At 32.4% G+C, this 13,363-nt stretch overlaps 1 protein-coding gene across 2 annotated transcripts in view; it reads right to left on the reverse strand.

Moving 5' to 3' along the window:
* Positions 1–13,363, reverse strand: part of LOC129989125 (acetylcholinesterase-like) — a 58,698-nt gene that overhangs the window by 24,287 nt on the left and 21,048 nt on the right. For both annotated transcript variants that reach the window (XM_056097454.1, XM_056097455.1), the window contains exons 2-3: positions 6,336–6,476; positions 1,434–1,587 (exon numbers count right to left, since the gene is read on the reverse strand). In XM_056097454.1, coding sequence (XP_055953429.1) covers positions 1,434–1,587; positions 6,336–6,476 — 295 coding nt within the window. The remainder of the gene's footprint in view (positions 1–1,433; positions 1,588–6,335; positions 6,477–13,363) is intronic.

Raw genomic sequence — 13,363 nt, forward strand, 5'->3', positions numbered from 1 at the left:
CATAAAAGACCACTTTGTATTAAATTAAACCACTTGTATTAAACAAATACCATCTTGTACAAAACAAATATCACTTGGTATTAAAACAAAGCTGGTCAGTTCATTTCTGCGGCAAACAGCCTTTTTTAAAGTTTTAACCCTTTGCAGTCGGATTGACTCTCACTCACCATTCAAAGACAGTGCATCATTTTGATGTTTTATTTATTTGTTTATTTAATTTTGGTTGTTAAAAATACCTGCAGAGTAGTAAGAAGATACAAATTAATTAAACGGGAGAATCAACTTAAAACAATTATATGCTTTAATTTTTTTGAGAAATAAACAAGTCCTTGTATTAGATGAATAATTATGCATCAAATTACTTTTCCGAGTACAAAGGGTTAAAAAAATTGTCAAAATTGACTATTGAAATATGAGGTACACACATACACATACGATGTGGGGATGGGGTTTTAGTTTAATTATATTAACGTCCTGTTTGAAGCAACACTAGGGCTATTTTGGGACGGACCTCGTAATTTTAAACAGTGGTCAGATGACGAGGACGACACCTGAGCTGGCACTCCCCTCTCCACACCACACCACACCAGCGGGAGGACGTTTGGTCAGGGCGGATTTAAAGTGCAACAGACCCCCTTACACGACGGTTCTTCGGTGTAATCGGGTCTCGAACCTCAAACCCTCCGGTTCCGAATCCGAGACCTTACCACCAGGCCACCGCGGCCCATGTGGGGGTGGGGATCTCAGTATATAAATCAATGATTATATAACTAACATACAGAGTGTAAATATTAATATAAAAAATAAAAGCAGTATAACTTTATTTTTTTGCGTGAATTTCTGAAAAAGTTTCGATTATCCTCACTTAAATTTTATTCTTCATCTAACTTAGCATTTATTTTTAATATAGACAATTTTAAGTTTTTGCCCCTGCTTAGAGGTGCAAGAAGAAAGGTTGGTTCAATCTCATAATATCATTACAATTTCTAATCTTACACATAAAGTAAATAGGCGCAGGTTATTAGTTGACCTACCTTAAGAATGGTGTAAACGTTCGAATTGTTCGAAATGTTTAAGCCTTGGATGAAGATGGGAAAATAAGATTTATTGCTAAAAACTGAAGATAACAATTATTCTAAGAAACATTGGGAAACTAATTTATTCTAAAAACCCGTTCTATGCATTATGCGTTCTATCTATCATATGTATGCATTATTTATACCACTCAATCTACTTCCTTCGTACGCATGCAGTTTTTCTGTAAACAGTTGTTGCAATACATCCTATATTTATATTCCTTTAACTCGAGCAATGTTCAAGTTAAATTTTCATTTCATTTTTTTTATACTTGCTAGAAAACCAAAGTGAAGTTTAATGCCAGATTAATAGTTAAATATCAAAAACACTGAAAAATAACTGAATAAGATACTCACCAAAGACTCCTAACCTGTAGTTGAAAGTAACCAGAATGATTCCCTTGTCCATTAGTTTCTCAGGGCCATAGATGTTAGCAGATCCTTCTTCGAAATTGCCACCATGGATGAAAATCATTACAGGATAAGTTACTGGCGAGAAAGATCCTGCAGACTACAAGTAAGAAATTGGAATTATTTAGTAACTTGGATAACAGAAACATCAAGGATGACATTTTTCTTCTTTTTGATGATTGACTATCTTCGCAAAATCAATTTTTGTAATCGTGTTCAAGTTTAGTTTAGTTATATTAACGCCCCGTTTTAAAGCAAACGCTAAGGCTATTTGGGGACGGACCTCATACTTTTGAACTGGCGGTCAGATGATGAGGGTGGCGCCTGGGCTGGTACCCCTCTCTCCAAGCTTCCGCTGCACTCCAGCAAGAGGGCAAATGGACCCGATGAATTTAACGTGTACCAGATCCACTTACATGACGATTCCTCGGTGGAATCAAGTCTCAAATCTTTAATCCTTGGATCCCGAAGATGAGACCTTACCACCAGGCCACCGAGACTCCAGTAATCATGTTAAAATAATAATAACAAATGCAGTATTTTTGATGGAAATATAAAAGAAGCAACTTTTTATTTTGATTAATAAAAGTCATTAAACAGAAAAAAATTACAATTACTTTGCAAGCGGTTATTATTAATGCTTTTTTTTAAAAAAAGAAAGAGACTGGATTGTTCATATTTTATTGTTTTTAAAAGATATAGGATTTTACTGCTTCATTTAAATATGTTCGAATGCTAACATTACTTCATTTTTTAAAAAAAACTTTTATTGCTCATTTATAACCATAGATGAATTTATGTAACTTTAATATATTATACAGTTCTAAGGAATTACTGAATTTTATCTTTGGGATAACTTATTTAACCTTATTATTCAGGTATTTCAGCTATAAAATCCTAAACCTAACTATGGCAATGGATTGAAGAATTGCTCCGAAATTTGAAACTATCTAAAAGAATAATCCGAGATTTGATTTCCTAGATTTACGTTCCTTTCAGCAATGGCAATTTTGATATGGAAATCGCAATTTTAAAACACTGCTGAATCATAAGAACAACACAAGATCATCACTGCGCTATTCTAATTTCCATGCCACAGTAACTTGAGAGAATTTGATCCGAGATAACAGATTTAATGGGAACAACTTGACCAGGTTATAGAGAAGGTCTGTGATGGAATCGAGCCTCGAAATGCAATCTTCTAGTTATGAAACGAAACTGAAGTATGAAGCTACCAAGATCCGAAAAGAGCATTGTAAATAAAATTTCAGCTTTGGTTTTCTCTGCCAGATTTGCCAGAATTTCAATTATTGTGGTAGAAGTAAATCGCTGTCACAATATACTTCAGAAAAAAAAATGTGTATATAATATACAGCTATCAGTAATGAATTTAAATATATTTGTGCCTCGAAGAGTGGGTGTTATGTGACTTCTCTTTCAGAAAACGAATCAATTTAGTATCACATTTCAACAGTTTTTAATTTTATCAATGTCTTATCTAAGATTGTTTTTTCTAAATTTTGTACGTCCTCCCGCTGGTGTGGTGCGGTGTGGAGAGGGGGATGCCAGCTCAGGTGTCGTCCTCGTCATCTGACCGTGGTTCAAAATTACGAGGTCCGTCCCAAAATAGCCCTAGTGTTGCTTCAAACGGAACGCTAATATAACTAAACTAAACTAAATCTAAATTTTGTAACTTTGTGAAAATTATCTAATTATAGAGTTCTAAAAATTATTAATTATTCACCCGAGGAAGGTTTTTATGTAAATAATACAGAAGAAGAGATAGGAAAGAAGACTTGCTGATTTTATTTTTAGTTTAAAAAATTTATATTAATGTACTACAACATGAACCCGATTTGTTACTCGTTGATTAATTGTCTAGTTGCTGTTCTCAATTTCCCTTCAGATGTTGATAAAAATTGGAGGAGTCATGGTAGTTTTTCTGTGGTGATTCGATTTCTTAATTCTTCGATGCTTTGAACCTTTGCAGTATAAACTTGGTTCTTCAGGTATCCCCAAAAATAAAAGTCGAGTGTGTACAGTTGGTAAAATATGGAGACCAAGAAAATGGCCCATTTTTACCAATCCACCGATCTGAGAATGTTTCATCAAGAAAATCACGCACAAGACGTAGGATATTGGGATTTATAGCAACAATGGCTGTTATCTCCTAAATCATACACATACCTCTCGAAAAAACATGTAACTGATAATTCCGTTGCCAGAAGTTTATTAAATTCACGCCTGAATAGCTTCTGATTTGTATTTAGAAATTTCGTATCCTATTTTAGCGGTTTTGTGATGCGCGAGGATAGAACCTGTGACATTTTGGTTCGCAGTCCAGTAACATAACCATTATGCAAAAGCAATTGCTCGTGCAGCGTAGTTGTTAACTGGCTTATATGCTATTCACCACAGACTCTCCCTCCAGTGAGTTGGAAGTGAGACGAATGATATGGCTGTTGAGTGATGATGTATTTAGCTGTTGTCTAATGGGTCTGTACCCAGTTGAGTAGCGAGTGTGTGTGGGTGAGTGGTTGCTGCGTTAAATGAGTCTGACGACTTTGGTTGCGGGTAGATGGTGCCACAACATCTGTACGAAGGTTGAAGGTTCATCGTCCGAGGTCACCAATTTGGCGATATGTGATGCACGTGAATAGAACCTGGAACCTTTTGGTTCGCAGTCCAGTAACATAACCATTATGCAAAAGCAATTGCTCGTGCAGCGTAGTTGTTAACTGGCTTATATGCTATTCACCACACTATAATAAAAGAAAGCGTATCGATTTTGCACTGCATGGCGCCATTTTCTTAGCAAACAAATAAGTTTGCTTGTAGCCATTTATAGAAATAAGAACGCATGAAATTCCTTGTACCTAAAATGATATCAATATGAATTATTTTCTAATCTTTTTCAATATTAGAATTTCTTTCAATTGAATTTGTTATTTGATGAATTAATTTTAGACACCAAGTAATATAAATGGCGACTGCTTGACATTCACAATTGTATGCAATTATACTTAAGCAAACGCTTGGCATTAATAATACTAATTTAACATAACGAATGAACAGAAATATGTCCAGATATACTGGAAAAGAGTATTGATATACCCTAATACTTTATAATTCATAGAAAATGCATCTTTCATAAATTTAATTATTTAACAGTTATAGTTACAGTTTAACAGTTAATTATTTAGTATTACAGCATTTTTTAAACCGATCTGCCCTTAGCTTCTTTTAGCCTAACTGATTAGTCAGAAATCCGTCATTGATGGTAATTATCTATGTAATAATATACCAGGCTAGATAATAATTCAAAATGCTTATTGAATTAAAAGAGTTAAGAAGTAATGATTGTTTGTAATATGCATTGTGTATATAACTCAGGTAATAAAAAATTATCTAAAATTTATTCATTTATTCTAGTTTTTTTTTATTCCTCCAAGTCAATACTTCTGTTTAGTCATTTAAGGTTACAGAGACTAAAAAGGAAAATTTCAAAACATTAATTGCTAAATGATATTAAGAAACTTCAAAAGATAAAGTTAAATGAATATTTATGAAACTATACTTATAAAGTAAATATTTCCTGAGACAAAAACTACTAAAAGGAATTGCTGTCAGATCTAAAACACAAATGATTTTAACCAAATTGTAAATAAATATTAAATTTAAATTGCAAAAAAAGGGGGGGGGGGGGTAGGAGAAAAATATGAAGTTGGCCTGAAGACTATATCAAAGGTCACCCTCAGGCAGAGATTCAGACCAGGGATTTTTTCTGTGAGGGGCCTGATTTTCATCCAAGTATTAAGACTTCCTCACCCGAAAATCCCCCAAAATTTAGGTTTTTTTGAAGACAAGAATTAATATCAATTAAAGATAATTAAAAACATTAAATTATCAATTAAAGATATTAAAATTATTGACCTCTCGTGATCCAAATGGATCGCAAGGCTTTATTATTATTGTTATTAGTTGAATTTAGTATAGTTCATTTGTCTGCAATAGTAAGTTTAATTTTCTTCATAATAAATATTTTGGAGTATATTTACTTTCAACTGACATGTTCTTTACATGATTTTTGGTTTTAGAGTTTGATATTCGCCTTATAGAGGTTTGGTTTGGTTTAGTTTTATTATGGTTTTCAATCTTGAAATAATATTTTGTTTATTATTGTATAACTTTAATGTCATTGCTTTACTGGTATTAATTCTTGTCTCAAAAAACTTCAATTTCTTGGAATTTGCGAGTCATGAGGCTTGGACGAAAGTCAGACCCCTCACAGAAAAAAAAATCCTACGTTTGAATCCTTGCCTGAGGGTGACCCTTGATATATTCTTCAAGCCGGATTCATCATTCCCTTATTTTTTCATTCCATTTTATTCATTTTTTTTCATTTTAAATTTCACCATTTGCACTCTGATGGCGCCTCTTCACTCACCATTCGTTGCATATTTTTGATGTTTTATTTATTTATTTTTTAATTTTGACTGTTAAAAACGCACGCAGAATGATAAAAGATGTAGATGAATTTTTCAGGGAAATTCAACTTAAAACAATTGTATGTATTTATTTTTTCATGTAATAAACAAGTCTATGTATTAAGTGAAAAATTATGCATCGAATTACTTTTCTGAGTACAAAGGGTTAATATTTATTTCTAACTTGGTCAAATGACATTAAGATTTTCCAGAATTAAAGAAACCTTTTATCTGGAGTTACACATCTTGGAGCTTAAAACTTGAGAATGTAATGACACAAACTTATAAAACAAATAATGTACGAAACCTTCCGATATTTGAAAATTATTGTTAGCATTATCAATACTTTTTTTTTACTCACAGGCAAGCTTGGTGTGAAGACGTTAATGAAAAGGCAATCCTCTGCTCCCTTCATTCGACCTTGGACATCCCACTGAGGACACGCGGATCTGTAATCCCTTGCATCTAAGGTTCCAGCCCATCCTGGGAACATCAAGGGCTCCTGCGAACAAAAATAGTTATATTAGTCCTAGGAAAAGCACATGTTATGTCAAATATTACATCACAATGTAAGACCACAAATTTAAAACAGACCTCACCAAGAGCAATAAATTTTAACAACATGCCATCTTGTAATTTTCCATTTTTACTGATGGACCTTGAAATTTAAAGCTCATCGTCAGTTCCGAAATATCATGTTTGTTTACAAACATCAAAAGACAATGAAACATTATTATTATTTTTATTTTTCTACTGACAGATAACAACGGAAACGAATACAATTTCAAGTAAAAAAAAGAATATCCAACTCTAATGGGTCATCCTTCCGGATTCATTGAAAAAGTTAGTGTCCGCAGGGTCCATTATCTGGATTGCGTGTTACTCCAACCTTGAAACGAGCAGCCTGCCCCCATGGCTTAACCTCGCTTTCATAGAACGTCCTGTTCCACAGTCCTCTGCTGTGGAACACCCAACCACGTTTGCGTTGACCGCTCGCAATCAACAAATCCTGTACGCTGTCCCACCCAAAACCAGGATTGTCAATGCTGCGATTTTGATTAAAATTAGAGATAAGTTTAGTTATGCTCCGAGGTAAACCAACTACAGAAGATATGTTTCACAGATTTTCAGATTGATTTGTTATGGAAAATACACAGGCTAATTTTTTAAAAAGCTAGTAAATAGCCACACTTTCAGTTATCATTTGGTTCCTTATTATTTCCTTGACCTTTGTAGCAAGCATTTAACTTCATAACTCAAGACTCTGTGCATTATATATATACATCGAATTATTGCATGAAATTTTTTTAAGAATTCAATAAACATTTTAGATGTTCTATAGACTGGCGTACGAGTTAATATAACGCATTTTCAAAACATCAATCTCATAAGACTGGAGAGAACAAATAATAATAATTTTAATAAGGTGCAAAAGAAAAAAAAACTTCGATTTAAAAATACATATGGTATTTAAGCAAGCAATGTATGTATTATCTTAATTACTACGACATGGTTGTATATAAAAAAATATTACGATTTACCTTTAATAAGGCATCGGTGGCCCCATGCGTTTGTGGATAAGAACTTCTATAAGGCAAGCAAGCACGTTCTCGCTTCTTTAATGGGTAAAATAATAACGAAGATTCGAGATACCTCCACTCAGATGACTAAACAGACTTGAATTATTATATGCATAATACTTTAATAACACTCGGAGTTATTAAAGGATTGGTTCTTAGCTTTTGAATAAGACTGATGTTTCGAGCAAGGCCTTCAGTTTTTCACCCTGCTTTTCCGCTTATACTATGGAAGAGATAATTATTTAATAACTCCGAATGCTTTACAAAGGTGGGGTCATTCTTTTGTGATAACTAAAGCAGTATTTTACTTATAAAAGCAATAGAAGAATCAATATTCTAATGTACAGAAATTCGAAAACCATTTTTCTAATTAATAGATCTAATTAATATTTCACTTAAAAGAAAGACTTTCAGTTCTAAAAACAATTAAAACCTTGCTATAAAAATGTTGAACATATGAGCTTTATCTTCATAGTGCTGCCTGTAATCACTGTAAATCATAAAAAAAAAGGGGGGGAAAAAAAAAGCAAGTGCCTATCATGTTTCCCCAAGAAATGTAGCATAGAAAAGGGTGGAACAAGAATTGAGTGCAGTATATATATATATATATTGCAAACGTTTTTGGATATTTTATATATATATATATATATATATATATATATATATATCCAAAAATCTTTCTTCTAATACGATAGAGGAATCATGGTAGACTCTCGGCATTGTAGCTTTCGGCAAAAAAATGTGGGATCATCGAATGGTCCAAAAATGGCAAATCAGAGCATAGTAACCTTAGTTAATAAGTGGATGAAGGAATTGCTAAGAATTGTAAATTCAGATTAAATATTATTTCTTCCCGACTTAGTAGATATAATCTATGAAATAAGTTGGCGATGATAGAGCAAAGTATTTGTTTATTTGCAATGCTGATATTTAAGGATTTGTCCTTGCTATAGCACAGCGGTTAGACATATTGCAAGAAGAATTCAAAGTATCTCGATACCGACTGCATTGATTCCTTCAGCAGTATTAATTTCCATTATTACTTTATAGGAATAATGTAAGTTTTACATGAAACAAATAAGTTTCTTTTCTGAAGATCGGGTCTTATTTCGAAAGAAACACGGTTTTTACTGTCGGAAAATTGTTGGAATTTTTGTACAACCAAATCATAACATCAGTATACCACATTATTAGATGGCTCATTGTATTATTAATTTTTTTAATTACCAGAAATAAAAAAAAAGATGAATTCAAAAACTACCATCATTATGCTAGAAATCATTCATCTCTACCACCAATAAAGGAAAATGTGTGTATGTTGTGTACTACGGGACATATCATTAGATTTAGGATTGTTAAGTTCAGCTCAGATATACTTCAGAGGGTGGGAATGTGATTTTTAGATTGATTTTTTTGGAATTAATTAATAAAAAAATTAAGCGAGATTTTGACATTTTTCCTGCTACAAAGCTTGAGAATATTGTTGAACAAAGCTGAATTTCACATTATTTTAAAGTTAAAAAAACTACAACTTTTTAATTACATCAATTTAATTACTCCTCAAAATTTTACAATTTCGGCAACTTTAAAAAAAATATTGTATGTATAATTTCCAAAAAAAGGTTTCATAGTTAAACTGAAATTCAAACCCTTTTCCATGATACATTTTATCTCATTTTTTTTTCATTGCTGAATGCCAAGGAAGCAGGATTCTATTTAATTTCTGTTAATTCACATGAGAATTAAAAAATTGAAGTTACTGTATCTTGAAAAATGACGCGTCATTAAAAGATTAATGAATTGGACAGTCGCGTTTTTATTTGAATTGTATTGTTGTTACTAATGGCACTTGCCATGGACAAGCTCGCTGACGAAATCAGAGATTTTAAGCCTAGGGTGCGTCTCTTGTTTTTTTAGTAGCGCCAACTAGGGCCAAGAGTACGTCTTAGCTACTCACGCATCACATTCACTTGCACAGCGCCCCCTTTTTACAGGGGAGCACATTCACACATCTCACTGACAGAACAGATGAAGAACAACCATACCCAGACCGGGACTCGAACCCAGGACGCCTAGATCAAGGGGAAGACGCGCTACCCCTATGCTATACTTCGGCATATTTGAATTGTGATATCATTTAACCCGACTTCATTAATAAGGCTCTGGAAAACAGAGCTTCTTTCGATAGTTTTTTTTGTTTTTTGTTTTTGTAAAATAATGTTTACAAAAAAATATTTAGATACGAATCACACACTCATTACATATGAATATTTTCCAATCTTGCATGCATATGAACTGGTCATTTAAATAAAAAATAATGAATGCATTTAGTTTAACATGTTATTCGAAGCAATCTGCTATATTACAGTATTCATTTTACAGTTTATCTACCATTACTTATATTTTTGAACTCGCGCTCAGTTATACTACAGTGAAATTAGTTCCGAGTGGCGCTATTGTCAGATGACATTGTCAGCGTAAGAACAGATAGAAATAGATTATAATAGTTAGTTATAAAAAAAAATGTTGTTTTTTTTTAATTATTTTTATTTTTAATAGCGTTTTTTTCAGGAAAGATACCTATATAGATAAAATTAAAAGCAAAAGTATTAAATATACATAAGTAAAAAAATAAAGCAAAGAGCGCGACTCGAACTGAGGATCCGCAAATACACGCGTCATCCATGTTGTTCTGATCACTATTCTGCACTTACCACATTTCGAAGCGTTTTTGTTGTTTCTTATGGCACTTGCCATGGACAAGTCCGTTGTTACGAAGACAGCGATTTAAGCCGGTGGGGGAGCTTCTCCTGTTTTTATAGTAGCGCCAACTAGGGCCAAGAGTACGACTTTGCTACTCACGCATCACTCATTCGCTTGCACAACCCCTTTTTACAGGAGGGCACATTCACACATCTCACAGATAGAACAACGGAAGAACAACCGTGCCCAAACCGGGACTCGAACCCAGGACGCCCAGATCACGGGGAAGTCGCGCTACCCCTTTGCCAGGGCGCCGGCTTTCGAGGCGTTAATTGAATGTACTTATTCTAATAATTAGGTTTTTTTTTGTATGTAAAATAGAGTCTTTTCAGGAAAGATACCTATATAGATAAATTTAGAAAATAAAATCTCATTTAAATATAAAATTTGATCCAAACCGTTAGGGTTGTTTCAGAAATACATGAACTAAATTTATATATAAAAAAAGTGCTCGTTTGAAGTTATAATATAATCGGGTTAAGTGTAAAGTTATTACAGTCATCCGGATTAGATATATAATATAGCAGATTGTGCTTCAAAAGGTTTCGTAGACAAAATCATGGCACATCAAATTATGTATAAAAAGTTCAATTGAATTTAAAAACAACTAAAATCACCGGCGAACTAGTTAGTTTTTAAGGATAGTTAGTATAAATTAATCGTGGAATTTCTATAAAGAATGAAGAATTTCTGCATGAATGAAATATTCTGCATCAAGGAAATAAGCTTGCTTAATATTGATTTTGGGCTAATTGATTTTGATTTGAGCTTTTGAATGCCGAAAGTTTATCCTCTCTGAATTAAAACCCAATCATGATCTGAATTTTTCAATCATTATGATCTGAAATCTTTCATATATCAGCCTCGGGAACTTAAAAAGATTTATTATTCTTCAGGATTTCTCAAAGCACTCTGATATCACAGCTTGGTGATAGATGGGAGACAAACCTCGAGGTCGTTCGTACATCAGTTCCCACAAGCTATGGACTGTAAAATGTAGTTGAGCATTTAATTTTAGTTTGTGTATATTTTCAGAAGATCCCTATTGTAATATTTCTCATGACAGGACTTCGGAAAAATTTCTTCAATTCTTCACTGATCATGGTCCCTAGAATTAATTCAAAACCATCCTTCGCTCATAAGTTATATTATATATATGTAATGGATTTTTCGAATCCTGTCGACTAAATAATATGTAACATATTTTTGGTTTAAGTAGAATGCAGGTTCGAAGCAGCGAAGAGACTTGGTATTTTTAATTCCGTTTTGTTCTCTCTCGTTAAGCAAACATGATTATTTACAAGAAGGTGCATAGCGACACAAAAGCAGAAGTCAAAAAAGGCTGAAACAAATTATCATTAGTCTTATATAACATTGGATTTCTGGTCATGTGCCAATTCAGTACACGTGGTGACATTTGACACCTTTTCAAGGGCAACGGGAAGTATCACTTTCATTTGATACGTAATATTGCTGGTGAGTTAGTTTTATAGAGGAATTAATTAAACTGAAAGTGGAATTGGATCACGAAATAAGATAATATTTTTAGAATGAAGTTACTATGGGCTAAATTAAGATAAAGCTTTGGAAATTAATTTGGATTAAATTAAGAGTTTAAATTATCATTACATATATGCATATAATGCTTTGCCCATGTTATCTTGTGAACAGGACAACGGGGGAATTACTCGAGTTATCTTGTCCAGTTATCTTGTATCAGTTCAAAATCTCCGAGGAGCTCGTGAATGACTTATCTGGCTCAAAGGGGGGGGGAGTATTGAAATTTTCCTTTCGCTGTAACTTTAATATTGAAGATAGGAAAATAAATCCAATTAGCCAAATTAGCGCCTTATTAAGACGAACAACTTTTATATTTGAAGTTTTTCGATAACCGCAATTTCTAGGAAGTTAGAGTCTGAAAATTGATTTTCGAAGCTCTAATTTTGACTATTTCTAATATAAACAATTTATATTGTCAAATAGTAATTTGGCTGTAAAGGAATCTACCTTTGCCTTCCACCTTGCCAAGATGAAGTTTTATTTTTTTTATTTTTAGTGGAAATTTTAAATCAAAAACTTTCTTTTGATAGTTAAAAAAAAATCTAAATTTAAACATATATCTTGTGTGTTTCAAAATAGTAACAGCAGCTTTAGAAAAAGAGATTTATTGCAAAAAAAGGGTTATTTCCTGTGAAATACATTTGATAATACTGTTAATGATAATCCGAACAGATCCGATTCTCAAAAGTTAATACCTATTTATCATTTTCGTCTATTTTTACATAGAATCTAAAATGCAGCTTACAAACTACCAAGGACAAAATGAGGTTATGAGTTCTCTGTAATATCTATATTAACTGCATCAATCCGTGTGGAGATTCAAGTGAAGATTTATAAATGTTTCGTAATCGTTGATTCAACACACAAAGCAAAGTGAGATAAAAATAGAATAGAGGTATAGAACCGTAACTAATATTTTCGCAATGTTTCATAATTGAATACAATAGAAATTTTTCATTGAAAATATCAAAAAAGTAAGACATTAAACTAGGGATTTGTTCATTTACAATTTTTTTTCTATGCAACTGAGATTAATGGATGACCCTATTATTATTATTATACCAAAATTTAAGACTTATTTTAGATTTAAAAAAATGAAGTGGAAATTAGACTAATTTGAACCTTTTTTAATTCGAATTCCTCGGTATTTTCTCCAACCACAATTTTTTTTTAAAAAAAATATAATATTAAAATATCATTAGCAAAGATAAAACTAAAAATAGTTAAAAATATATTTTAAAAAAATCTGCGTTGATTAAATACCTTCGTACAGTATGTTCCTTGTAAGACTTTAGTAAACGCATGTAAAAATAAATTTTTAAGGTCTTTAATTCACTTGAAGATTTGATGCCACATAATGCGTTTAATCAAATAAATAAAATAAAACCAAAAAACTTTCAACAGTTTAAACATATTAGATACGCATTTTGCATTTTATTTTGAAGTTAAAATGTATGATTCTTGTGTTTTAAAGGGATGTATAATT

The sequence above is a fragment of the Argiope bruennichi genome, chromosome 10 (assembly GCF_947563725.1).
Source record: "Argiope bruennichi chromosome 10, qqArgBrue1.1, whole genome shotgun sequence".
Classification (NCBI taxonomy): Eukaryota; Metazoa; Arthropoda; class Arachnida; order Araneae; family Araneidae; genus Argiope; species Argiope bruennichi.